The sequence below is a fragment of the Plectropomus leopardus genome, chromosome 14 (assembly GCF_026936395.1).
Source record: "Plectropomus leopardus strain MGB_pleo_1.0 chromosome 14, ASM2693639v1, whole genome shotgun sequence".
Taxonomy (NCBI): Eukaryota; Metazoa; Chordata; class Actinopteri; order Perciformes; family Serranidae; genus Plectropomus; species Plectropomus leopardus.
The window spans coordinates 22,188,252-22,214,635 of NC_142189.1; the positions used below are offsets into that span (position 1 = coordinate 22,188,252).

At 38.4% G+C, this 26,384-nt stretch overlaps 1 protein-coding gene across 2 annotated transcripts in view; it reads right to left on the bottom strand.

Annotated features, from left to right (window-relative positions):
- The window catches only part of LOC121953391 (palmitoyltransferase ZDHHC14-like), a 66,346-nt gene that overhangs the window by 25,964 nt on the left and 13,998 nt on the right, over nt 1-26,384 (bottom strand). For both annotated transcript variants that reach the window (XM_042500455.2, XM_042500454.2), the window contains exons 3-4: nt 17,761-17,921; nt 2,192-2,344 (exon numbers count right to left, since the gene is read on the bottom strand). In XM_042500455.2, the coding sequence (XP_042356389.1) occupies nt 2,192-2,344; nt 17,761-17,921 (314 nt within the window). The remainder of the gene's footprint in view (nt 1-2,191; nt 2,345-17,760; nt 17,922-26,384) is intronic.

The window sequence follows — 26,384 nt, forward strand, 5'->3', positions numbered from 1 at the left end:
GGTTATAAATTTTTTTTTTTTGGCAAAACTTTTAACGAGAGTTGTCAGTTAAGACGAAGGGAATGACTGCAAACTTTTTGACTCAACAGAAAGAACGGTTATGTTAACCACGCCGTTCTGCTGCTTCATCTGTGCCCAGAGTACACTCTGCGCTCCAGGTGTTGTGAAAGAATAACTCATTCTAAAATATTCCATTAGTGCTTCTAATGAATGGTCCAACTCCAAAAATATAAAATCATATAAAATACATGGCAGCAGATGTTTTATTGGTGGTGGGCTGCCACAAATAAATAAATGAATGTGTGGAAAACCCTGCATGTAGAATTAAGTTATTTTAATTGAATATCACTATTTTACACTCAGATTTGGTTGCATTTACTGATGGAAGTATCTGTCACACATAATGTATTTAAGAACCATCGGAAATGTAGAAATCTGACAGTTATGTCTGTTTTTATATTTCTGTTTCTGCTCATGGTAAATGGTGAAATTAGGAAATTTTTTTTTAAAGAAGATGTGTCTTTCAAACCCACTGGTGGGTTGTTTGGTTCATAGGCAACTTGGGCAACTTCACAGGAGCACTCTGCTGGTTTAAAGGATTTATTGCAGTAAAATGATTGTTATTTGCATAATTGTTTTCTTATTCAGATTTAAAGTTTTACTTATTTGTAGACAGAACTGATCAGTGACCTGCAGGTCGTCAGCTGAAAAGGGTTGCTCTACAGTTTTTGGAAAAGGCCTGAAACTGATTATATATGTGAATGTTAGCCCTTTTCTCCTGCATATGACCTAGTTCCCTGCACCGTGATTTATACAGTTTATCTCTGAAACTTCATAACGAACCCTGGACTGACTGACTCCAAATTTTACTTTGGGGATGTGGAGTCATGTTGGCTGGACAGCTGGAGCTTTAAGGGCAGAGGGAAGAGTAGTACTAGCAAAAAAGATACCAATTACAACTGACATTTATCAGTGGAGTTTATTGCTTCCAGCCCATGGACAGTCCAACTATGAGCCTATTTCTCATTTGTCCTTTCCCTCCCATCTATGACATCATCTTTGTTCAACGATGATCCAAACATACTTTTTAAACCGTATACACAAATATTTATAAGATCAAACTCCTCTTAGTCCAAATTTGTTAGTTTTTTTAAGCAGGATGTCTATTTTAAATTACATTTTAATCTGAAAGTGAGCATTGCCAGTTTCATTTTTGGAATCTACTTAAAATGTGAACAATATCCACTTTTGTGGACAGAGCCTGTTTGTGAAAATGACTGCCCTCCCATCTTTTTGTTCAGCTGCCAGCCTGTCTTCCTTCCTGTCAACTCGCATCTGCTGCATCTGATTACCACCTCCTCGTCTTTTTTTCCTGTGTTTACTACTTCCTCATCTTTGTCTCCCAGGTTTTCAGTCAGCCCCACTTCTGACAAGGAAACAGACATTCAAAGAAGGAGTTGTCTCTGATGAGTGAGCAGCACAAAAACCTTCATGAGAAAGATACAGACACACAGGTCCCTGCATCTTTGTCTCTATCTTTTTAGTGATTGCCAGGCTGTGGTCTTCGTTTTGTCTCCAGAGACGGCGCATGTGGTTGTGAAGAGCAGCAGAACTCACTTTTCTCATTGTAACTATTCGCTCCCTCTAAGCGTATGTACAAAATATTCCCAGCAGATTTGCATCATAAACTAAACATTTACCTTGGCTTGTATTTTCAACTACAGATGCAACTTTTGCATAATCAGGTTAAACATGATTTGTCCGATTTGTGTGAATTCTGTGTGCTTCAGCGTGTGTTTGTGTGCAAATGTGGGGTCTGTGTGTTAAAATGTGTGGATGGGGCGTAGAAAGACAGATATGCCAGAATTTGTATCAAGCCCAAGTTTGTCCTAAAAAGAAATAAGTGAACAAATGTGATTTTCTCAGATAGGCCTACAGACTTCAGTGAGGCAGCAGTTTGTTTGCTTTTCAGATTTATGTTGACCTTTTAGTAACATACATATAAATGGGTAGTGAGTAGTGTAATTTAAACAAACCACAAACTGGATAGAGGATGGTTTGGTGTTGGTCTTGGCTGTTTGTGTTAATTAGACTAATTTCTGAAAATGAATGTGGTGAAAACTAGAGTACTAACAGAAAAATATCAGCCAAACATACAAACTCGCAGCCAGAGAATATAATTTTCACTCACCCACGCAGTTGTCACAGAGGCTGCAGTGGGAGGCACGTGGCGGTCTGAAGATCTTGCAGGTGAAGCAATACTTCAGCTTGACTGTCTGGCCATTGATTACCACCTCCTTAGTCCTGGGAGGAGGCCTGTAGCCTGTACTGCCATTAGCCACATCTTGGGAAGATCAAAGAGAGAGAAAAACAAGAGAGAAACATAAAAATCTAAGTGAACACACTGTTAAAACAACACAAGTGCACAGTGTTTTCTCTGTGTTTCACACAGGCCCTAATACACTCCCATATACAGTACTATAATGTAGATGCAGCATTGATGAGACGGATGTGTTATTAATATTTCAGTGGCAAAAAAATACTATCCATTAATTTGTCAAACCTCTGGATGGGATGTACAGACTGAGAGTAAAGTGCATTAAAGGCCAGGAGAATTGGCTACAGTACAAAATCAAACATGTCCACCACACGAAAAATATACAACGATCAAATTGGTGATTAGCTTGAACAGACAGTAAGTTACAATAAATGTAATATATTGCAAGGTAAGGTTTAACAAATCCACTGGTATAAATTCAATACTGAATGATACCTTACCTTTATGATGTTTGAAACTTTGGCCATATTTAATATAAAAATCCAACATCCATCATATACATGACAGAAAAGAAGGAAAAGCCCAATAAATGAATAAATTTAAATATAGCACCACTCTGTTTCTATAACAACCTCCACCTTACATATAGTATGAATTATATAGCCCAAACTACAGAGAGTAGCACTACCTATATGGAAGCTACAGGTTACCAATAGTAAGGAAATTTACAGTTGTAGTGCACTGTCCCTTGAATAAATCTCATGCTGGCTTAAACACCTAAAAACACAATCTAAAAATAATTTCATACTTGGAAGGTTTTTCTTTAACATCATAAAAAGGAATTTGTAAAAGATGCCTTTTTAGGCACTATAAAAGGTGCAGAGAAGACATTTCTTTATTCGTAAGATAAGCCAGTAGAATCCACTTGATTTTTCTGTCTTGCAATGTGTTCAAGTTGTCTGGTTTAAACTGTCTTGAGAATAAGGCTGTGGTGAAGTGAAATCTTTCCTGATCTGCAATTATCTTTAGCTCTGATAAAAGCACATGTCAGGCTATCGGTAGCTTAAAAGGCTTGAACATGGACAACCCACACAGCTCATTATATTTAATTAGCCCCACCATTTTAGCTCTTTTGTATGGGCTTTACAGATTCAGTGTCAAACTTGCCAACCAGAACCAACCTTTTGTACCACTGAACACTAAAAACTAGCCACCCTGTCTTTTCTGAAAAACATGTAGTCAGCTGCTACAGTGACTAAACTTTTAACCTACTTCGGGGAAATATGAACAAGTCTGGAATTCAACATGCACTTAAAACAACGGTCCTCAAACTATAACACAAAAAAGAAAATGGTAGCAAACTGCTCTGAATGACTTTTGGTGGAGTAGACAGCAGTGATGACAGGCTAAACGGTAAGGATGAGAGCAATGATAGTGATTTTCAAGCCATAAAAGGTAGAGCCTGTATCCTATTATTGCTCAGCTTGCTTTGAGCACTCTCACGCACCCTGAGAGTAGGAGATGGTGTGTGTAGGAAGATCATTACACAGTGGCCTGTATCCTTGCTAACAGAGTGGTATATGTGTGTCAGTGGGGAGGGGGGTTGCATAGGGACTGAGAGGCTTGTGTGGGTGTTTGACATTTCTAAAGGAGAGCAGAGGAAACGCAGCCAGTGAGTTTTGTTGTATTGAATTCGTCTCTATTGTGATCAATGCCTACAGAGCGCTCTACACTCTCCTCCATACTCCCTCTGTTCCTCTGCCCTCTCAGCAGACTCCTCTGAGGAAGACAACAGACAAGGAGAGTGTGTGAAAAATTCTGAGAACAACTTGGCTACCACAGTGTTAAACCACCAGGAGATGTCACATTGTCAATGTATTTATAGTGCAGTAAAGATTTCTGGTGATATTAGCTTTCTGTCAGGTGAAATGAAGTATGAAATGCAATTTAAATCAACAATAAATAAAAGCAGCAGCAACAGCAACACAAAGTTTGATGATCTGCCTATCAGGGTGTGTGTGTGTGTGTGTGTGTGTGTGTGTGTGTGTGCGTGTGCATGCCCCCCTTTTTTTTTAAAATCATTCTGTGTCCCTTCTCTAAATTCAGACATTTTTGCTGGTCTGTGAACACAGTACAGGTAGAACTCTTTATGACTTTTTTTTTCAGCAGTAGTTTGAGAAGTGAGCTGAATGAGAGGAGCAGCTGCTGCAGAGGCCAGTGAAAGCAAACTTTTAGACCCAGTGCAATGAACAATTAAGTTTTCCTTTTACTTCACCTGATGCTCTGCTGCTCCGTCTATGCCCAGAGTATGCTCTCTATATATTCCAACAGCGTCTTATAAAGTTTCCTCAAAAAAATATAAGTAGTCCTTTGGACAACATCCTTAACAGAACAAAAACTATATATATTGAACTATATTAACAAATTTATATATTTACATTTATTTACATATTAAACGCATAATTTATTAGAGGATTTATTTCATATCCAACTTTATTTATTTCCAGGCTCATCTATTTCTATATTTCATATTGATTTACATGGCACTCCATAATAAGAGCCATGACAACTAAACCCAGTGTAGGATGCTTTGGAAACATTAGAGGAAATCTCTTTGAAGAGTATTCTGAGATCTCTGCAAATAATGCTGGCAGGTGGGCAAAGATGGATAATAATGCGTATTAGTCATATCATACAGACTAAGTAATTAGACACAGCTGAGTGGGGAAAAAACATCCATGCCAGCCCTTCTAGTTGTAATTCTAGTTTTTGATGGCTACCACATTTCCCATTGACAAAAAATATAACATTTAAAAATAAAAAATAAAAAATAAAAAATTAAAAATACAGGGGTCGTGTCCAAAAACCAGTTTCAAAATTTGTGAAAAGCAACTGCCATTGCCAGTAATACCTACATTAAATGATCAGTATTAACACAACTGTGTGTTCATATATGTCACTGTTAATAAACAATTATCATTTTAAAACAATATCTAATTTAGGCTTAATTTCTATTTGTCCGGTGTAAACACGAGAGTAGGAACAGGAGGAAGCATCCTGGATAATGTATGAAGTTTTCAATTTGGAATTAGAGGTTTTCAATCTTTTCAATTCAAGGCTCTTCTGCAGCCTCTGTATGTTAAAAAAAACAATAGTCTACTTATAGGTCTGACTCTAAATACCTGTATTTCCGTACACCGTCCTGTAAATCAACTGTGGTCACACCAAAGTACACTTTGACCAGCCCATCAACATTCACTACGCTTCTTCACGGATGCCTGCGGTAAAGTAGTGGCTTAGAGGGAAGTGTCAAAGTATCTTTTCTGCTGAACAAAGCCATTTGTACACTACCATCCAAAGCTGAGCCTTACATCAGTGTCTAGTGGGAGATCCCTCAGAGAGATAGTCCAGGCATAAGAGCTGGAGGCTAGAAAACAGGGCCAGGTAGACTAGGAAGTGAGGTAACAGAATATACATACACACACTGTACCCACTCACACCCTCATACACAAAGCTAAATGAGGATTCAATGTCAGCCAAACTGTGCTAGGCGTTGCCTGTTGAGGTATAAAGGGAAAATAACTGCTATCCTGCTGTGTGTGTGTGGAGGAGAGAAAGCTTTACCTTCACCGGTGGATAAGTGTACTTGAATACAATGATGATGGCTAACAGAGGATTTGACCTCAACCTGCCTGCCAAGATGTGGGACTAAACCCAGAGAGGCACAAGCAAGTTCTGTTCAGTCAAGCAGCTTTTTCAAGGTCTTGCACACAAAACTGCTGAGTAGAGAGAAAAGCGAGTTCAATCATACTTGAAAAAGGGTGAACATCAATCATAAAATGAAAGATCTTAAGCCCAGTTCAAATAACATGAGAGATTTACCTAATAGAAATATTAAAAGGAGAGACTAGCTCCTTCTATATAATTTGACAGTGCACAGACATAGCAGTGTAGAGTATCTGATGGTGGTGAGAAGAGCTGGTTTCACAAACAGTCTAAATGGAACATTTACCCACATTATGTCTCTAGAAAAGCCACAGTGAAAGGTTGACGGTGACTTGTCTCGTACCATTTGTGATAGAGCTCATAGCTCATACGGCACTCTCCAGTGCAAGTACAAAAGGTGTTGTGTTAAAAAAAAGACAACATTTTTGGTGAATAAAATAAATGAAATAAGGGTTATTCTCACCACGGTGGGGGGGCAAGCATTTGTTTAATTATCTGACAGAATGACCTCTACATGTATAAAGGTAATAATCCATTCTGAGCAATATAACTGACAAAAGGACCAACACCACATTTAACTACATTTTCACAGGTAGTAGTCCTACCTATTTGACCTACTCCAAATATATACAACTAATAATATATATTTATTTGTATTTGACAGAATGACCTACTCCACATTTACTTCTGCATTTCTACACGTAGTAGATGAATGCAGTTAAATGCTGGTACTTAAATCGCTACGGTGACTCTAGGAGAGAGTCGCTCAAAACAAGGTATTAATTCATTCTATTTTATTGTTTTAGGATTTTTTCCATTCTACACAATAACCAAAATAATGTATATACACAAAACTTTTCCAAAACATTCTGTTAATACCAAACCATTTTCACGCCTGGAAAACAGTTTTTCTAATTTCATAACTTTTTCAGAAAATCATTACTGTAGGAACCCTGGTAACACATTCACTCCAGAGCAAAAAAAAAAAAAAAAAAGGTCCTATAATCAATTTCTCAAAAACATCAGATTTTCCCATTCACATCACTTCATGCCTCTTATTCACTGTTAAAAATGAAGTCATGCTGAGGTGCCCTTTCTTTTTTAAATAACAGCACTTCTATTTTCTTCTTTGAATGGATTATAGCAAACACTGCTATTTCTGAGACAATTCCAGTCGTGGTAATGCTGGATCAGCTGCAATTGCCAATCTACCTCATATCCAACTTTGGTCTTTTGCTGTTTGGTTCTAAGCTCAAAAATAATAATAAAGCTTATTGTATTTCAGACTTGAAATAGGAAAAGCTTTATAGCACACCAGTTTATATTGATGTCAGTCCAATTTTTCAAATGAATGACTAAGTAAGGATTAGCTGATGGCTAAATCAAGGCTAATCACTGGTTTACTAACCAAATAAGCAGCTTTTTGTGGTGAGTATTTAGTCTATAACTGTAGAGTCTGACACTACATTGCCTGTTGCTCCACTGCATGTTACATTTCTTCACAGACAGATCTATGGTATGTGGATAATCACCAAAGGTGCTTTAAAACATCAGATTAAGAAAAGCAGAGAGAAAGTGTAAGACATGCAAAGAAGTGCAGCAGTCACAAGAAAGCTAAGCCAACAGATGCACATTATAGATGATATCTGAGTAACACCTACCTAACAAATTGATATTACGTGTGTATTTTCCTGCTGTAAATATCCTCATAGAACAATTCTTTCTTCCGTTGTTTTTTGATTATATGTATGCTTTATCAAATCTGTTCTGAAAATGATTGCACCATGCTGCGGGCTGAGCAGGTTGAATTTGGCTATTGACTACATCAAGTGAAAGTAACATCATTACATTTGAGGAAGTAATTTGGGAGTTGAGTAACATTAACTAGTTCAGCTTAAGTGAATTTAATTTAGCCAAGCACTTTGTCCCTGGAAATTCACTGCAGAGATATTTCCTATCTGTCCTTGCTCTGAAACAAGCCAAGAAATGTAACACCTGTCACACAGTTAAAAAACACAGAGGGAATCTTTTCAGCTATTCAAAAGGAAAATACTGACGGGGTGGCCTACTCGATTAAACCTAAGAGGTCGAGACCTGAAACTTTGCACTGTTGAGGATTTGAAATGCAGAGCTTGTTGGATGCTGGTTTGAATAGACGTGCCAGTGCTTCTTCAGAGGAATTTTGGACTTTTGGTTGGTCGCTGTGCCACCTGTTTTTGATTTGGTTTGCTGCTGAGCATCATTTTTGATGTAGCCACAACACAAAACAGCAGCATTAGTGTGGGCTGACAAGTCATGCAAAACACAGCAGTGTTTCAGATGTTCTTCTAGTCCGATGTGATGCTCCACTGTTACATCCAAGTTATTGAAATGTCCCAACTTTTTACAGAACATTTCAACTATAACTGTGACCACTTCCTGTTAAATCTATAGCTATGATAATAAAAACAAGCATAGTGTTAAAATATGTGGAACAGTCTGTCTGAACTGAGGCACGCAGTAATCAGCTGACTTCCCGGCAAATCAAAGCACCAAAACTCAAAACAGACGCAGCAGCAAATCATTACTGATTCACACACTGTATAGTGTATATAAAATGAGGGGCAGGGCACCAAAGTAGATAGACAAAACTATGATCAGTAGGCAGCTGACAGTATAAACAAATCAAAAGTAAAGCCACATAATTAAAATAAAATTGCTCAAAATCTCTAAACTTTATTCTGTTCAACAACAAGGCAATCACACGCTAAATGTCCTCTTCTTCAGATTTTGTCACTGTGTGCTGAGCTGACAGAGACCTTGGCCAAGACCATGAGGGACTGGTTTAATAGTCTGGATCCAGAGACATGTGACATCTGTCTGAGTGAAGGATGACAAGTGAGGACGTGGTCAGATATTCAACGGGGCCAGAATATCTCAGAAAAGTGCAAAGAAGGACAACACACCTGCTGCTGTTGCTGCTGCAAAGACAAGTGACAGAAGTAAAACAAAATTATTACTAGGGGTACTCTTGGTCATGTGGTAGTACCTTTACTATGACCTAATCTGTCTAGGTCTGTCCCTGACTCAGTATTATGGCAGTTGAATTAGATTTGGCTGTTCAATATAAATATTCAACTATTCATTTTGTTTTCCATGCAGCGTTTTAAAGGCTGAAAGTGTGACAGCAGCATTCCCATGATACAGTAAACAAGTTCATGGAGCTAACGACAGGTCAGAAATGTGCAACATTTTTGCCATGCCACATATCAAACAAAAGCTAGAGACTGTATCGTATTAAGTTCCTGTGAGGTGGAAATTTACCACTCCTAGGCAAGATGGCTCGACTCCTCTGCGCCAAATATCCACAGCTCCCAAAGAGTAGCTTAAAAGTCAAGGCTGCTCGACTTGAAGCAGTCTCAGTCAAGTGAGGTGTTTCCGACTGATGATTCGAATCCCTGACTTTCGAGGGGCAGCCCTAATCTGCTCCTTGTAAAAAACAAGTGTACACCATTCACTTTCCTGCATACACAGTATTCTTTATGCTACTGAGGTGTATTGAGATAAAATGTGTGTGTGTGTGATTGTAAGAGAGAGAGAGAGAAAGACAGAGATGGCTTAATGAAGGCATAATGGATGAAGCAAGTGAGAGTGAATGATCAGCATTTTAGGTCATTCCAGGCGAGGGTAATTACCTCACAACAACTTTGTTTTTCATAATCTCCTGGAAGACAGTTCTATTCCTGTACATTTCCACTCCTCTATCCCTGACCCTGCAGCTCTATCATCCACGCACTATCATGTCTTTATCTCAGTCTTTCATGTGCATGTCAGTGTAAGCCTGGGGACACGCCAAGAATGAAGGAAGACTAAGAGGAAATAGAAAAGAAAGTTATTTTTTCCTAAGACTCATTAAAGAGCAGAAAATGACTCTTTACAGCACACATGATCAAAAAGCAAGGATGCACTGACTGTACAATTCTGGACTAATACTGATGCTTACAATATCAGTTTAGCCAAAAGCTAATACTGACAGGGTTTTTCTTTTATTCATTATTCATTTAATATTTTGGTTATTTGTTCCCCCATTTGTACCAAGGAAACAAAGACATCTGTACTGTAAAAAATAATGTAACTGTGTTAAAGACATTTACTGTCCCCATGTCAACATGTCCCCTTTGTCAGTCACAATAAGAGAGGCTAGGCTGAGGTCTATGTACAAGAATTTCATAAATGTAGAAGTTGAGATGTCAAGTAGCTTCGTAATAGAGCCTCTTTCCACTGGCTGCGCACCTATTACTTATTATTCAGCCAATAACAATGAAGTCAAACATGAATGTGACCCAGGGCGGTTGGCTACACCGAGAGGGGAGAGGAGGGAGGAAGAGAGTCAGCGTAGCGATTTAAGTACCAACATGAGTTATGATTGGACTGTCACTCAAAACAAGGTATTAATTCATTCTTTACTGCAACAGGACAAACGTCTCTGCACTATGTCAAAAAGACACACGGTATATTGTCCTGGCAAGGGCAAAAGAGGCTTTAACATGAGTTAAAGAGACTGTGCTTCTGACACACCCCGTCACTGTGAGCGACCACATCTTAAAGTCACTGGTGCATTCTGGCTGATATATTTCACATTTTTAATTTCTTGAGTTGGAGGCCAACAGGAGGTCAGAATCAATACAACCCTGTGGACTGCCCTACATGATAAATTCAGATTGGTGCCAGCTTTTTGAGGTTTAGTGGCATGCAACAGTGCAGTGGTCAGCATTTATGGGATACAAATGCCAAGATGAAAATAAGTAGCCACCACTTGTGATATTCAAGACACAGCTCATAATGAAAATAACCTTAGTTTACTCATAATAAAGCCTCACATTTGCCTCCAAAAGCAAAGCCAGACCTACAAGCAGACCTACAAGGTGTTAAAATCCAACAAGCATGTTTCGCAGTGTCTAATCGCTACACAGAGAGGAAGCTGTATCTAATGTGATTAAGCTTGATCTCGTCTTAGAGAATAGCTTGAGCTGGTGATGGGCTGCGTATTAGACTTTGGCATCTAAATTAAGTTTCTGGAATGAACACTGACAAAAGCAGCCACAATAAAACATTTCACAACAACAAACAAAGATGATAAACACAAAGTAATTAAAACACGGAGCAAGCTACAAAATTATGTGGGTTTAATTAATGGCTTTGCCCATACAAAAGGAAGTAGGAAAATCTGAACACGGAAAAAAGAAAAAACTCACTTGATAAGACAAATCCTCAATAGAACCTAATATGTTTGGTTTGTAACTTTTAACATTTAGATGAGTTTATCACATTCAATTTCCCCAAATCAACATTTCATAACAATCCTAATGACTGCCTTTTCACTTGTGCTAGGATTTTTAATGTCAAACATTTATACAGACTATCATCACATAACCCAGTCAAGTATCTCTGACTGCATCAGAGACAGACAAGGGTGTCCAGCTTTTGACCCCTCAGCAAGGCTTAAGCCTCATGTTAGAAGGACACTTACATTATTAGTTTATTATGATATAATACACTTTGGCAGAGTGGAAAGAGTCAGGGTGCAATGCCAACAGTGGTAAGAACCAAACCACAAAGCAAAAGTCCAAAACAAAGCAGTGGGCCAAACTCTTAGCCCCAAAACTACAACTACCACTTTTATCCCTCACATACTAAATGGATATATTCTTGTCTTTACTTAGCATGCCTTAAATACGAGGGATCAACCTTTAATCAGCTGTGAAATTCAGCATTTTTAAGAATTATCTGATTTTTTAGTTTTTGTATTTTTTGGTCAAATAGCTGATTTAATAGAAAACTTAAATAAAGGCATTTAACAAAGTTTTGTGTTGGTGTTGTAGTGTTTGTTATTCTACATTTTGACACAGAGTTTTTCATTTTTACTGTATATTAGGCATGAGCCGTATCAGTGTGTTATTGTCTACCAGGGTATTTGGAAATCCCGACAGTGTGATTTTACATACCGTCAAAACTATGGACCCTAATCTTTCTATTAACTTCAAGTGCCCTGAAGTTTACGACCGGGCCACGCTGTTTTCTGAGCAGTGTGTTCACATTGGCAGCGTTTGTTGTTGTAACGCTGCTGCAGAGCTGCCTACTGTTATAACTACTGTATTTCCACAATACAAAGCACATATTCTACTCATTTATGAAGCCGTGCAAGCTACTGCATTGTCAACAAAAAGGTCCACCATAAAATGCTTCACAGTAAAATACCTTGTGTCGACAACTGAAGGGGTTCTGTCGACAGAAATGTTGTCAGAGGGCTTTTGTTTTGTAACAGAAACAGAGAAGGTTTAGTAAAACAGATATATTTGTATTTCCTGGTGTCTGTAATGGATAAAGACATTGAAACTGTTTTAAAAGGTGATATAGAGTTAATATGATCACCAGAAGACCATTTTCACAATCAATTTTTGTTGAAACCATGCGTGATGCGGTAAATATCGTCAGGACTGTTTCCGTAGATGTACCACAGCTGAGAAGCAGCCGAGCGATGCCTGAGTGGTGCTGCTCAGGCATGGCTGCTCTAACATGTTAACATAGGTGCCACAGAAAAAACAAAAACAGGTTCCGTGATGTGGAATATCAACCTTTTGTTGGCATCTTGTGAGTCAGTGTATTGTCTATTCAGTAGACTGACAATGGCAAGACAGCCTGTAGAACGGAGCAAACCATCCGCTATAGGGAGGTGGTGTTAGCGTCCTGCACTGATACTGTCATACACTGTATACCCCGGTGTAATTTTAGGAAGGTATGAAGCTATGAAAAAATAGATACTGCCTAAGCTCACTGTATATCAGTTCCAAACATTGGTTATTAGTCTCTTTTTTTATTTCTAATCATCCGTATCAGAATAGACTCTGAAAAAAACATATTAGTAGACCCTAAAACATCCACACAGATGCACCTCAGAGCAGTGAACTGCCCACCTTCAAACACCCATACTGACTGCTCCTTCAGTCATGAAAAGCCTAAATGTCATTGCATCCTCTACCCATGTGCCCATCCTTCCTCCAGCAGCACAAGCTCTAAGCCTTCCAAAATCTATTTCCTCTGCTGGCCCTGAGTCTGGCTGGCAGCTTTGGAAAAACTGTGTGGCTGCCCTGACATTCACCAGCTAGCTTGGACCATATTAGGTGGAGGGAAGGAAACGGGCAGTTCTGACCATCTCTCACTCTGATTAATGCTTCAGAGAGTCTTTTGGATTTGGCATGTGGTAGCTGAACTGATGCCAGCCTGTCTAGTCCTGACATATTGGGCAGGCAGGCAGACATGCATAGACATCAAACGCGGCACACTGAAGAGAAATCAACTCTTGTCTCCATCTCATGTGGGGATAAACAACAAGCTGTGCTACCTTTCCTGACCTCACACTCTGTACCCTGGCCCTTTATAGATGCACACGGTATTTCTGCTGCATTAGGAGTGCACTGCAGGGTGACAAGAGAATGCGGAGGACATATACAGTGTCAAGGTTTCATATGACGCAAACATATTATATTTGATTTTTTTTTTTTTTAAGGTAGGCTATACTTCAGACCACCCACTCTAACCTCTTTTTCACAGACATCTGGCAGACAGCAGATACCTGCTCACAAAGACAGCGGAAGCCTGACTATCAGTTTTCCCTTCTAGAGTACAGAGAGCAGGAGAGACCTTGATGTCTCATATTGTACAGACATTAGGTACCAGGTTGTTTAGTCAACAGATCAATGGGAGGTTTCGAACTTGAGCCTTGTAGCACTTGTGTGACTAAAACATCATCATCTATTTATGTGGCTGCTGCTGAATGGCAAAACTTATTTTGGAACTGGTGGCTGAGGGATTTAGCGGTATTTGTTTATATTAAAAAAGCTATATGCGTTCATACCTATGCACGATGTGCATGCAAAATATAATTACAATACAATAAAAAGGTAGTTGTTCTAATTCTGTTTATTATTATTATTATTATTATTATTATTATTATTATTATTATTATTATTATTATTTTCATGTTTTGTTTTGTGTTGTATTTGAAGCTTTTTTGTATTTTTCAACTTTTTTCCCCTTTTCTACTGTGATCAGTAACTTCAGTGCAACTATTTCATATAATTTCTTAAAATACATATTTATTTAAGGTAGCTGTTCATTTGTGACCCTAAATAATGATAACTTCTAATTTATTATGATTTTGTATGTATAATTTTACTTGAGACAAATGTTTGATGGTTATGTGAACTAAAAGAGAACGAGTGCTATAAACTAAATTGCAAATAAAAAAGTATCAGTTAAAAAAATAGGAAACAAAGCTTGAAATGATAAAGAGTCATTACAGTAAAACAGCACTGACATGCAACAAAGTTACACTTGCACGCTAAGCCTGTCGGCTGCTTCTTTATCAGCACTGTCTCCACAGATACATAAGGCCATGTTAGTTTAAAAGCAAAAAAGTTGTGAGTGAAAAAATGGACTAGTGTTGTCTCAGTCAGAAGAGCAAAAACTGGGCTGTAGTTTTTTTAATTGCAATTGCAATGTCGACTTGCGTGATAAACACATCACAAAAGACTACGATGTTGCACTCGATTTTTCGCACTAGTTGAAAGAGTATCAGTAGAAAACTACACTTAAAAACGTAACTATAAACATTTTTTTTATTGGTGCTAATTGAGTACACTGCGTACATTTCTATCTATATGTGTTCACTTACGTAATATTGTCATTGCAACATTCAGAAATGCTCAGTGCGTATCACACATTTTCCTCGTATCATGCAGCACAAAAAGAAGCTTCTAGGAATGAGTGAGGGCGAGAAATGTAAACCACTTGCAAGCATGTTCACACACACACACACACACACACACACACAACATGAATAAGTAAGACTGTTAGCAGCAGTGAAAGCAAATATTCTCAACAATTGTGCAGCTCAGAAATGCATTTTCATCACTGCTGCAGCACAAACTGGCACAGAGAAAACACAAGTGGTAAAAAGAATGTAAGAAAGTGAGGAAGAGAGACATGGAAAGAGACAAGCATAAGTGTTTCCTCTTTGAAGACATTGTGAGGCTAGTTGGTGTTTGGGATGAGGTTGGATGATGAGGCTAAGAGCTAACAGATGTGCTACTAATGTCTTGCATGTCAAGCTGCCACGCCAACGGCTTGAACCAAACAGTGCTGCACGGCACAGGTCCAGACTAAGAAACCAAAGAAGTTCGTTTAAACAGAAAGACACAGCAATAGGAGGTGTATGCAGAGATACTACACCACAAACACAGACAGAAAGAAAAACAGGAAGAAAGAGCAAGAATGTAATAACCAACTGTAAGAGTAAAATGTGTCTGTACTTTTTTTTACTAGTTGTGGGAAAATGCAGTGACCTTCAACAGTAGCTTAAATCTAACATTCCTTGCTGAAGGATACAAACCATCTTAAGTATTTATGTGTGTGTTTGTGAGTGTATAAAATGCTTGTGCTATTACAAGCCAGGTTCTTTCAAATGGAAGATAATGGGACCCATAATGGCACCAACACTAAAGCAGTCTATTAGTCTACTGGCAGCCACGGTATTGGATGTGGATGTTTCAGGGACAGATGCCGAAGGGCAGCGCAACACGAGCTATTATGCAATTGACACAAGTTAACCTAATGAATCTAAACATGCATCTAAACCCTTTCTTTGACCGTCTGAATGCATGTGCTGGTGACGCCTTAGGCTCCAGAGCAAAGCTGTTTCAAGTCCCTGCAAACATCCATCTCAGCTGCTGAAAAAAAATATTACAATAACCACTGTGAATGAAAGCTACAAAAATATAAACCATGTTGTAAATAAAAACAACAGAATTTCCATTAGGTGAGGTCTAATTTGTTATAAGTGCATTCAGCTACAGGCAACCAACAGCATAACAACAATCCTTTGTGAACAAGAAATTCAAGTTTAGAAACAGCCAATTGCTATGTTTGAAAATGCACAGCACAAAAGCCGACTGGGATGAAATGATGGTGGAGAGGGGTGCAGAGTGTGGTATTTGGGTCAACATTGTTCAAATTTTCAGCCTTTAATTTGTTTATCCTCTGATAAAAAAAATACTTGCCAATATAGCATGGTACTTTCAGCACAGTGCTGTTTCAGCCCACTGCTCCGAGCTCTCTGTACTTTACCTTCGCTCCAAAAGCTTTTAAGTCTCCTAATGAGATTAATTAAGCCAGTCCAGAGTTTGTTTAATGAGGCCCCAGTGGCCTGAGGCACGGAAAGGACCATCGCTGGGAAATAGAAGCATCACATTACAAATAAAAAGGGCCAAAACTTTAAAAGGGGTGGGGTCAGAAAAGGAGGTTTAAAAAGTTAAACCTTTGAGTAAAGTGGTGATAATCCATTTAGCTACAGGGCAGCAGGACACTTTTGGAGACTGGGATTCAGTCCTGCAATTTACTGAACTGGCATCATTTCCAGTGTAAATTCCAGTCTGAAGTGCCCTTGATTGTCTCCTTACCTCCTCTGAAAGAGGATTACTTTTACAGTCACAAATTCAATCATGATAGCTGCATTTATGTGCACCTCATACAATTTGCGAATAGGTGCATTATTTTTTTCACCGTTGTTTTAGCTGTATTCGTTGTTTTATTAGTAACTTATTAGACTATTCTATCTGTTTGATTATTTGCCTGTACCCAATAAGTTATTATATCCACACTACTGATGATTAGTTATCAAAAATCTCATTGTGTAAATATTTTGTGAAAGCACCAATAGTCAATCCTATACTGTGCAAAACTGCTAGATGTTTTTTGGTTTAAAACAATATATATTTTATTGTCTCAATATTGCCCAGCCCTAGTCCATTATCCATGCTATCATATATAATGCCAATTAAGAGAACGGTTAAAAAAAGGAATCTGTGAATGGCCATTTGACAAAAATCAGTTTCAATTTTTTGAAGATACCAGTTATGAAATCACTCAGCATGGGCTGCATCCAGATACTAAGTTTCTTGCATTAGTTCCTTTAATTTAAAATATATAACTGATTTCTCTTTATATGATGTAATAAAGTGCAAACAGTGAGGCAACTATGAATCCCATGAACAGACTGACTCCACATCACAAACTGTTGTCTCAGCTGTTTCTGACTCATGGCGAGCTACAGTCAGTGCTGTGATGCAGGTAATTCACTTACACCATATCAAGTGGTTCCTAATGCACCAACAGTTTTACCTTTCACATCACAAATTAGATTCAGAAGTTATCCAGATGAAATTTGTGAGTCAGGTTTTACATCAGACCAGGACCTTTGGAGAAGTTTAAGTGAAATAAACAGATCAAAAGCCATTGGGTCAAAGTAGCACCAATGCTTTACCTCCACCTCAATGCAGAGTGCCAGTAAAAACGTTGGAAGCTTGATCCGCATTTCTTTGGCTAAACAAACTCCAGACACATAAGCAAAATAATCTGGCGTTCTTTACAGGAGGTTGTAAAGGCACACTCTAGCTCCCATGGATCAGTACCATGCAGAGAGGCTTGCTCGAAAACAAATACAGTATCTAAGATAAAAAGGTAACCGCGGGCTCAGACAGAGAGCAAGAGCCTGGAGATACAAAATACAATAACTGAACATAGTGGGTGAAAGCGTAAACGGGTGATAAGAAAATACAGAAACAGTAAGAAAATGGGATGAGCACAAAAATGTAGATGCAAAGAAATGTAAATAATGACCTGTTATTCATACCTAAAATAATTTAATTAGAGAGTCTTACCTATCTGCCTCTCCAGGTCAGCTGCTTCATCTGGGGTGGCCCTGGGCAACACCCCTGGGTCACTGAAGCTGGTTCTCAGGAGTGTTCCCAATACAAACAGAAACAGCACACCTCCTATGACTGGGATGACTGGGGTCAACTGCAGCGCCAGGAACGGACAACTGGTAGGACAGGAAGAGATTTAGAGAGAAAGAGAATTAAGCAAATAGTAGACAAGAGACCATGGTCCTGCCTGACCAGTATTTCTCAGCTATGTAGTAAATACCTAAAAGTTCAAATAGTATTTTTAGAAGATTACTGAACAAACAACAGCTGATGGCCTGAGGGGTATGTGTCTGTCTGCCCAAATACAACCTGCTCTTCTTAGGGTAAATATTTGTATGAAACTAGTCTGTGCAAAACAACTGAGAAAAACTGATCTCTACTGGTAGTCGAGAGAAAGCCATGAAGTTTAGGCAGTGTTAATACCTGTGAATTTTTGCTTAATAAACAGTAGATGGATATACACATGGGTGCACATGTAAGGTCCCTTGTGTTGTAATCTGTTTATTGAGACATTTTGGCATAATCCAATTAAACATCCAACAGCGCAGGTGCTTATTACAGTAATCACATTTAGTCCCACAGAGGTGGGGCACAGGCTGCCGCATTCCATTTCATTTGTCAGTCTCTGGTCTATTGGATTGAGTTTGGGGTAAGCAAATGGAGCCACTCCACACAAGGGAAACTAAATGAACATGGGGTGACCATATGTTTACAGGGATGCTGTTGAGGAATGCAAATGAGTACTGCAAGGTTCACAGTAACGATCTCTTTTTAATTTATTAAAATAAAAGGGCCACATGAAAAAAGGCTGAGTTCATCAAACTTTAAGTATTTATCTTTTTTTTTTTGTTTGAAAATACATCTACAACAGTGACTTCTGCAAAAAGACTTTTATTAGAATATATTTTAGAGCAAATAAAAAAAATCGGAATACTTTACACTGGCTTTTTTTGCTGGTATTGGTTATTGCATTTATGACATTATTGAGTCTTGCAGGAGGAGAGGCACCATATGTTGCTAAATTACACTGAACAATAAACCTTAAAGGTGAAGCTGTTTTTAATAAAATCATTTAATTTGTATAGCACTTTCTAGCTTAGGACACTAATCGCTGTAATTAAGTGACACAGGTCAACGATTGTGGTGACTTTGTCAGCCTTAAAGTCATTCAACATCTTTTTCTTTTCTTCACACAAATGTCACACTGTACAGTCCTGCTCTAAGGGCGAAATGTATGATAGGTTGCTGATGGACACAATATCACTAGCCCACTATCCAAACAGCCTTCAGATGGTATCACATTGGGAGGGCAGTCACATCCGCTGATCTATGCCAACAGCAGTTATTCTGATAAACCAAGCCAAACTATATTTAGGCTTGCCATGTTGGGTTCCATCAACGTTGGCGGATAGGGAGGATGTAAATGTGGACCTGGAGCATTTACTTTGCTGATCTGTGCTAATTGGGGTTTGAACATCTGATGCTGTTTTCACCTTAACTGTTGGAGATGACTGCCCTTCAGGTGGGGGAAAAAAGGTCAGCCAACACATCGTACCCAAGCAAACAGTAAAAAGGCTCACTAATCTGTAAGTGGCTGGCATTATGTCATATTCTCAAGTGCTTTCAGTTGAAGCTTGCTCGTATACTGCAGAACCCAGTTCACTTGATTTTTTATAACAAAAAAAGGCAAAATTTGAATCAAACGGAAGTAATACTTAAGCTGTTTTAAAGAATAGTAACGCTGTGACAAACACATTGTCTACAACTCGTGCCATTACCCAATCTAAATGGACACATGCCGGTCCTGCTGCTTCTCTACATCTGGAGTGAGACTGAACTAAGCAAAAAAACACTAGGTTGTCTGGGACATCAGCAGGAGGCTGCAGGCAGGACAACACTGTGCAGCACAAACATTCCTCCAACTAAAACTCGCCTGGAGGTTCCCAAGGTCATTGTACTGAACACTGACTGTGTCAATGTACAATATACACAACTTATGTCTGGCACTTGCTAACAGAGCGTCCGTTTTACAGCCCTCGGTGATTTGTGATTTTTCCCCCAGCCTCAGTCTTCCAAACTGGTGGTGGAGACACGTCATCCAGCACTGTGTCCCGAGATTGTAATCCACTACAGAACATATTCCCATCTCTGGCTGAGGCAGGGCTACAGACCATCTTTGGTCTTGTAATCTTCCAAATCTTGCTGTCTTTGTTTAGATAGAAAGCAGCTCTGGTGCTCCTGCAAATCAAAAATACTGTATGTGCCAGTTGCATATATCCCTTGGGTTACTATTTTGTCTGCAAACTCATGCGTATCACACAGCAGACATGAGTACACAACCAAGTAAGTATTAGCCTGTATTATCTCATATTGTTACTTTTGTAAATTACTACTGCAACTGTATTGTTTTGGTAATGTAGGTTATTCAAAAACATAGCAGAAGTCTTCAACAGATATCTTCAAGACTAGGGATGAGATGAGGGATATGCTTATATGCTCGATTCAATATTATCATGATAGCTGATTGGCAATATGATATGTTTTGCATTTTTGACATATTGTAATTCTTAACGTATTATGATTCCACCATGGGGAAATGTTGAATCGTACACATCTAGTGACTGTATATCACGAAGTATAACTCTAGAAACAATGCACACCATATGTCAGTCAGTTTTTCATTTCAGCAGCATATATTGAACAGTAAAGTGGTAAATAAACTATTAAGTGTTTTTGTGGTCTAATTTTCAACAACTTAATTCCTGTGAAGCTCTTTGTGACCATGCTCTGTGAAAGGTGCCACGTTAAAAATAGTTTTTGCTTACTTGCTAAAATGTACGTTACATGCACAAAAGAATAACTCAAATTGTTTTCTGTATTTTTTAAGTATACTTTTACATATAGCTGTCACTGCTCATCAAGGTTGCATTTTTTCCCATACATTAATTTATTTGTGGTAGCTGCCACAACATAAGCATATACCACCACTTACAGACTTGAACATTTTGTTTTTGTTCTTATTTACTATTTAATATGGGTAAAATTTCCTATTTTATTATAGAGCTGCACTCAGCGCATTGCTTCGCTTAGCCCCTCCTCACCCCAGTCTTGCTCTCTCTCTGTTTATCAAATCATAAATGAGACAAGAATTAACCAGCCAGCACACCCCACCGTCGCGCCCACTCTTCTGCTTTGTTGGTCTTGAAATAGATATGAGATCATGTTACTAATTACAAGAATAAAAGCATCAACTTCTTTCCACCTATGCATTTGTATTATATTCGATCAAGCATGAAAAAATTGATTAAAAACTGTAATAAATAGATAAATAAAGAAGATACAATAATTAGGTTAATTGTTTCTTCCCCACCTCTCTCCAATACTGTTTAATAATCCTTGTTAAAGGAAGGCATTTTGATCCATTCTGAACGCATTTGACAACAATATTAAAAAAATTCTCTATGTCACATCCTGCTTTTTTAAACCTCACTAATACTATTTGTCTAGACAACAGAACTGAGCATCACATCGCACAATCACCACTTCATGATAGGCTTGCATTAACTTTAGCGACTCTATAGCTATAGCTATCAATATTGTCTCAGAGTGTATCGTAAAGAGCAACAGTCAACTGAGATATACCCTGAAAAGAGCTGGTAAAAATAAAATGACTGAGCGAATTATATCTTCTTGCTCTACTGCCACAGAAGGAGCAAAACCTATGTTTTCAGAAAGACCAGTTTACTTCAGCTGCCAGAAAGGAAACAAATAACAAGAGAATGCCAGCAGATTTCTGACCACTTAGGCAGTGCTGAGAGGACAATTCCTTTAGAAATGCTGAAAAGAGATGACTACTCCAGTCATGCAGGGAAAGAATTCAGTTCTTTGTTTCCTGTCTGGAGGGTTAAGTGCATGAAAAATGTATCATCATCATTGCATAGCAAACAAAACCCACCCCAGCTGTTAGGTAAACAAAAATATCCACACTAAAGCCTGTTTCCCCACCCGTTCTTTTACTGTTTTTTAATGTTGTTATGATTGTGAAGATTTCTTTTCTTTGTATTTGTGTACATTTTCTGATGGCCAAAATATCCGTAACATTCCTCTCCACACACCAGTGGTAAAAAAAAAGGCACAAAGTAATCAACGTCTATGGCGCAAACATGTTTGATTTTCTGTCAATACGAAGAATTATTGTTTTTTCATTGTTGTATTAATTCAAATAAATTAGAGCTGGCAGCAGGTTCATTTTAGAAATTAAGAATCATTTTTCATAATTAATAAAATCAGGGAAACATTGGTGGAGCTTTCATAAAAAGAGAGACAGGAGACACACATGGTTACCATGTATTTTTCCTAGCATCTCAGAACAAGTGATGGTAAAACCCACACAGTGAAACTCGGCTGCTACATGTCAGCCCTTCCAAAACGGCTGTCTGTTAGGAAAAGACCTGCCTAACTGTTTCTAACAACCACTGTGTACAAGTCTGCATATTAGCCGTCTGTCTGCATCTGCCCCCGGAAAGCAGAAAATTTTGAAGTCTGATGTCATTACCCGGCATCTATTCATCTACCCATTCAATCTGTCCTCTATTTTGTCTGATTGGTCACACATCACATTAATGAATCCACCAATTAGGGGCACTAATGGGAAATCACTGCAGCTGTAAAAGGCTTGGCAGGACTCGAGTGAGGGTGCTACATCTGTAACAATTAACCCAAAGCCAAGATTTGAATGATTTTAAGGCAGTCAGTGAGAAAATGAAGCCCTACGCATATGCCAAATATATGCAAAGGTCATTTAGGGTTACATGTCCACAGAATCGAGTCAATGACCTGCATGTTCTCTTTTCCTGTAGGGAAAACCAAAAATGCATGAAAACATTACATTTCTAAACTTGTCATGTGGCAAACTGTGATGGCAATGGCTGAGAGAGCAGCACAAACCGCTGCCTCTGTCCTCAGAAGCCGTGTCTCAATGTGTCGGACATCGGGAACATAATGAAAAGGCAGTCATGTGTGATAGAAAGTGACAGGTCAGTAGAAACGGGCAGAGATTAAACACTGGAGCCATTAGAGAGGGAGGATAGATGCCACATAAAGCCTGCCTCTTCTATTGACATGGATCAATAGAGATACGTGGACGAGCTGCAGGTAGGCAACATTTTGCCTGGTTTAAGATCCCCCTGAAGACAATGTCCCGGGAATCAATTTTTATCAGTCACTGAACATGAGTGGTGAGGACAATGAGCAATTTCAGAATCCCTCTCTCCTTTTAATGGGAAGAGTGGATATTGACAAGAAACCGGACATTCCCAAAGTAAGATCTTCATTTTATTTTTATTTATATACCAAATCTTATCTTTAACTGGGACTTTAAGGGCTTTGTTGCCATGGAGACGGACAGTATCCAATGTCAGACATGGTAAATTTTTGAAAGGGAATGTGGTTACCCTGGAAACAGCCACATGAGTGAGCTGATGCCTCCAAGGAAGAAGAAAGAAACAAAGACATTCAGCGAGATAGAGACGGCATGATGACATTCATTACAATCCTTTTAAATGTCTCAGCAAACAATATGGTTGATGAGGATTAAAATGGAATTATTGCTGGTTTTATTACAGAATCGATGGAAAGATGTCACTGGGTACTGTCCACAGACATAATCTTAAATGAGGACTAAGGTGATTGAGATATCTTTGTATATTTCTTTGCTTTTTGCATATTTTTTACAGTTGGTAATTTTCAATCTCAAAGACAGTAACTTTGTAGGCTGGGATTAGAGCTGAGACGACAACCACATCAAGACTTTTTTTAGGCAGTGTTTTTACTTTATTAAAACAGTAGTTACTTAATAAATTAACTTAATTGCAACTTTTGTCCATAGCATTTAATAATTTGTATTTTAGTATAAAGTAGTTTAGAGAAAAATTCTTAATACTGAGATATATATGTTGTGTTGTGTTAGCACATAAATAACGGAATATTATTTGTAAGCCATAATGCCCAGCCTTACCTCAGTTGTATAAGTACAAGAACTGCAACGAGAGGAAGAAGGAGTGAGACGGCGCCCTAGACGCAAGCGAGAGATGTAACCAGATAATCACAGTTTATAAAAATGCAGGATAGCGATAATATAGACATTTCATACACCAGATATACAGTATGACACGGAACTACGGTTGTGCATTCAATCCAGGTCGGATGGTTCATATGAGTCAGCTGTACTGTCACTACTGTCACTCTTTGTCACAGTTAGTGGAAAATCCAGTCTGCAATGTAGTTCAAACAACTCACTGACAAACCAGAGAATTACACAGTAACATTTATCAGGTACACTGCACATTACACTCTGTGTGTAGGGCACCGAGTGCAGGCAGGGGCACTGTAAAGTTCAATCAAAAACTATGACCAGAAATTTTTGGTGGGTGGCGGTTGTGCAGCAGTAAGAAAATTTTTTTAAAAAGCCATAGTGTCACAGCTCTACCTAGGAGAAAACAAGATTGGAAGTACTCTGCTCTCTTAAAATACTGGATTAAGCCTAAAAACACTTAGATGGCAAATATAAGTATGTGTCAACCTGTGTTATCTGGCCTAAAGTTGGAAAAAGAATTAAATTTCATCCCAGCTCATTCAATACTGAGAAGAAATAAGCCCAAAACAAAAACAATCTCTAAAAAATAAAAGCTATGGGTAACTGTAGAGACTGGGGCCTAAACAAAGTAACAAAACAGAAATCCAGTTCCTTCACACGTACACACTGTGCCCTGAGCGGTCAATGTAGAAATTACAATACAGAGAACTCTAGGCAGGCAGGTCTATGATTGGTTATTGTGGGATCATCTTAAATAAAGTTAACCAAACATTCAGAATGGAAAATATTAAAAAATAAACTCATCTTGGAACGACTGTCAAAACTCTTTTCCAACTCACAGAAATCCCAGCAGAAACAGGCCAATACAAACAGCCTTGTTGGTCAATGAAAACAATCAAAGCTGAAGCTGTGTGCTATGATAGCTGGTTTGAAACAGGTCAAGTGTACAAACAACTTTCAGCAAAGGTCTGAGATGACTGCTCTTTGATAGCGTGTACAGATAATTACTCATCGAAAGGTTCACATTTATAAAAGCGTACAGCATGATTATGTGAATAATGTGCGTGAATTATTGGCTGCTGAAGGCAATGCAATAAAGATATGATAGCCAATTCCTAGAACAAACACCGTAATGATGTATGGTTAACGCTTCTGCAACCGCATGTCTCTGTAGAGCAAAGAGTAGCATAATGCACTGTGAGTAATGGATTTAAATCAGAGGCTGGTTACAAGCATTCAGACGGCAATAAGCAGTAGCAGGACACATTATGTTGACGAAAGCAAAACCTAATGTTTGCTGTGTATTTAAATAAGAAATGCTAATTGCTTCATTCTTTCATTCCACTGGAGGGATGTTGCTATTGCAGCCAGAAGCACTTGGTACTGACAAACTTGAGCCTGATGTGCAGAAAAGTTAGCAGGTCAGATTATGTAATACACAACTGGTTCAGGTTTTGAATCCAGAGGATTCAAACTTTGTTCCCTTAAGCATTAAGGGAACAAAGTTTACAAAGTATCCGTCTTCTCGACTAGAATTAAAGTCCACCCACACCAAGAACAATAATAAAAACACACTGATGAACAATGATAAGTCTTTCGGCCATGTCTTCTGCCATATTGAATGAGACGACCTGTAAATCCTGGTAGATTTTGATTGGCTTTCAGAGATTCTATCGTTCATCAAATCGCTCTGTGAAGTGATCTCATTGACATCAATAATCACCATTGCTTGTTTTTTAATTGAGGTGTGGGCTCCGCCATCTACTTGATTTAAAATGGTTTTTAAAATATGTTTACAGTTATTGTCATAGGTATTGTTATTGGTGTGAAAGGCCTTTGATTAGTTTAAAAAGGTACCTAGAATCGTCTGCCAGGAGAGCAATCAAAGGAGATTTACATTTTTCATCCCATACATATCATGCCTTTCTATGGGCATACTGAGCCAAAACTGTGTTCCAAAGTTTCATGATTCTCATAGAGTTCCATTCAAAATGTAAACAGAGTTTCATTGATAGTTTCCTTGTTTTAAAAGTATAACATTATGAAAAAAAAAAAAAGTAATTAAAACTAGCAAATAATTTTCCTATTAAGATGAGGCCCAATTGCTTTAAAGCCTTATTAAATAGGCCTTTTGTAGCAACTGCCTGTTTGAACAGGTCATCAGGACACATAATATCAGTCACGATAGTCTCAAACTTTTCACTTCTAAGAAACTTAGGACTTTCAGAATTCCTTGACTTCTCAGTGCTTTGGATTTCTTGAGTTCCATATGCTGAAAAAGGAACTTGAGATCACCAAAACTAACTTCATCTATCTATGTCAGCCATTGTTTCCTGAAATGTGACAGCTGTCAGCTGTGCGTGAACAATGCTTTGAAGAACACATGGTAAAGTTCGCTACATGATAGCTTCACAGGGTCACATACACTTGCCCCTCATAGATCTATGCATCTGAAAGGAGATTAAGTTTGATTTTAGCTTTTACT